This window comes from Eurypyga helias, unplaced genomic scaffold (genome assembly GCF_000690775.1).
Source record: "Eurypyga helias isolate BGI_N326 unplaced genomic scaffold, ASM69077v1 scaffold26535, whole genome shotgun sequence".
NCBI classification, from domain to species: Eukaryota; Metazoa; Chordata; class Aves; order Eurypygiformes; family Eurypygidae; genus Eurypyga; species Eurypyga helias.
In genome coordinates, this window is record NW_010252444.1 from 4,574 (window position 1) to 5,018 (window position 445).

Here is a 445-nt window from a genome sequence, read left to right on the forward strand (position 1 = left end):
GCACGCGGCGCAGCCTCGCGGGTGAGGGCCCCTCCGAAGGCGTCTCACCAGCAGCTACAAGCGATCCTAACAGCCGAGTAACGATGCTTTGTTCTTGCAGACCACCTCCGGCTCTGGCCCCCTTACAAAGCGCTCCCCCGCAGCATGTCCCCACAGCCACCCTTCCCAGCCCCTCCAGTATTTCCCCATTGGAAGCAGCTCCCAATTCAAATCGTGTTGCCGGTCACCCACCCACCCCCCCGGTGAGGAACAGGCTGCCCCGGGGGGGCTGCGCTAAAGGTGTAGTGATTTTCACACCCTACCTGTGACAGTCACCAGCATGGAGGCCACGAGGGGACGGTTGTTGTCCAGCTTACGGCTCAGCCTCAGCTCCCCGCTCGATTGATTTACAATCAACAAGTGCAGTTCATTCCCCCGCTCAAAGGTGTAGAAGAGGCGGGCGGGG

The 445-nt window shown here is 61.3% G+C and overlaps 1 protein-coding gene across 1 annotated transcript in view; it reads right to left on the reverse strand.

Annotated features, from left to right (window-relative positions):
- Nucleotides 1–302: 302 nt before the first annotated feature.
- LOC104510220 (cadherin EGF LAG seven-pass G-type receptor 3-like) overlaps nucleotides 303–445 on the reverse strand; it is a gene marked incomplete at its 3' end in the record, with an annotated part of 2,531 nt that continues 2,388 nt past the window's right edge. The window contains exon 3 of the mRNA XM_010152393.1: nucleotides 303–417. Within this exon, the coding sequence (XP_010150695.1) occupies nucleotides 303–417 (115 nt within the window). The remainder of the gene's footprint in view (nucleotides 418–445) is intronic.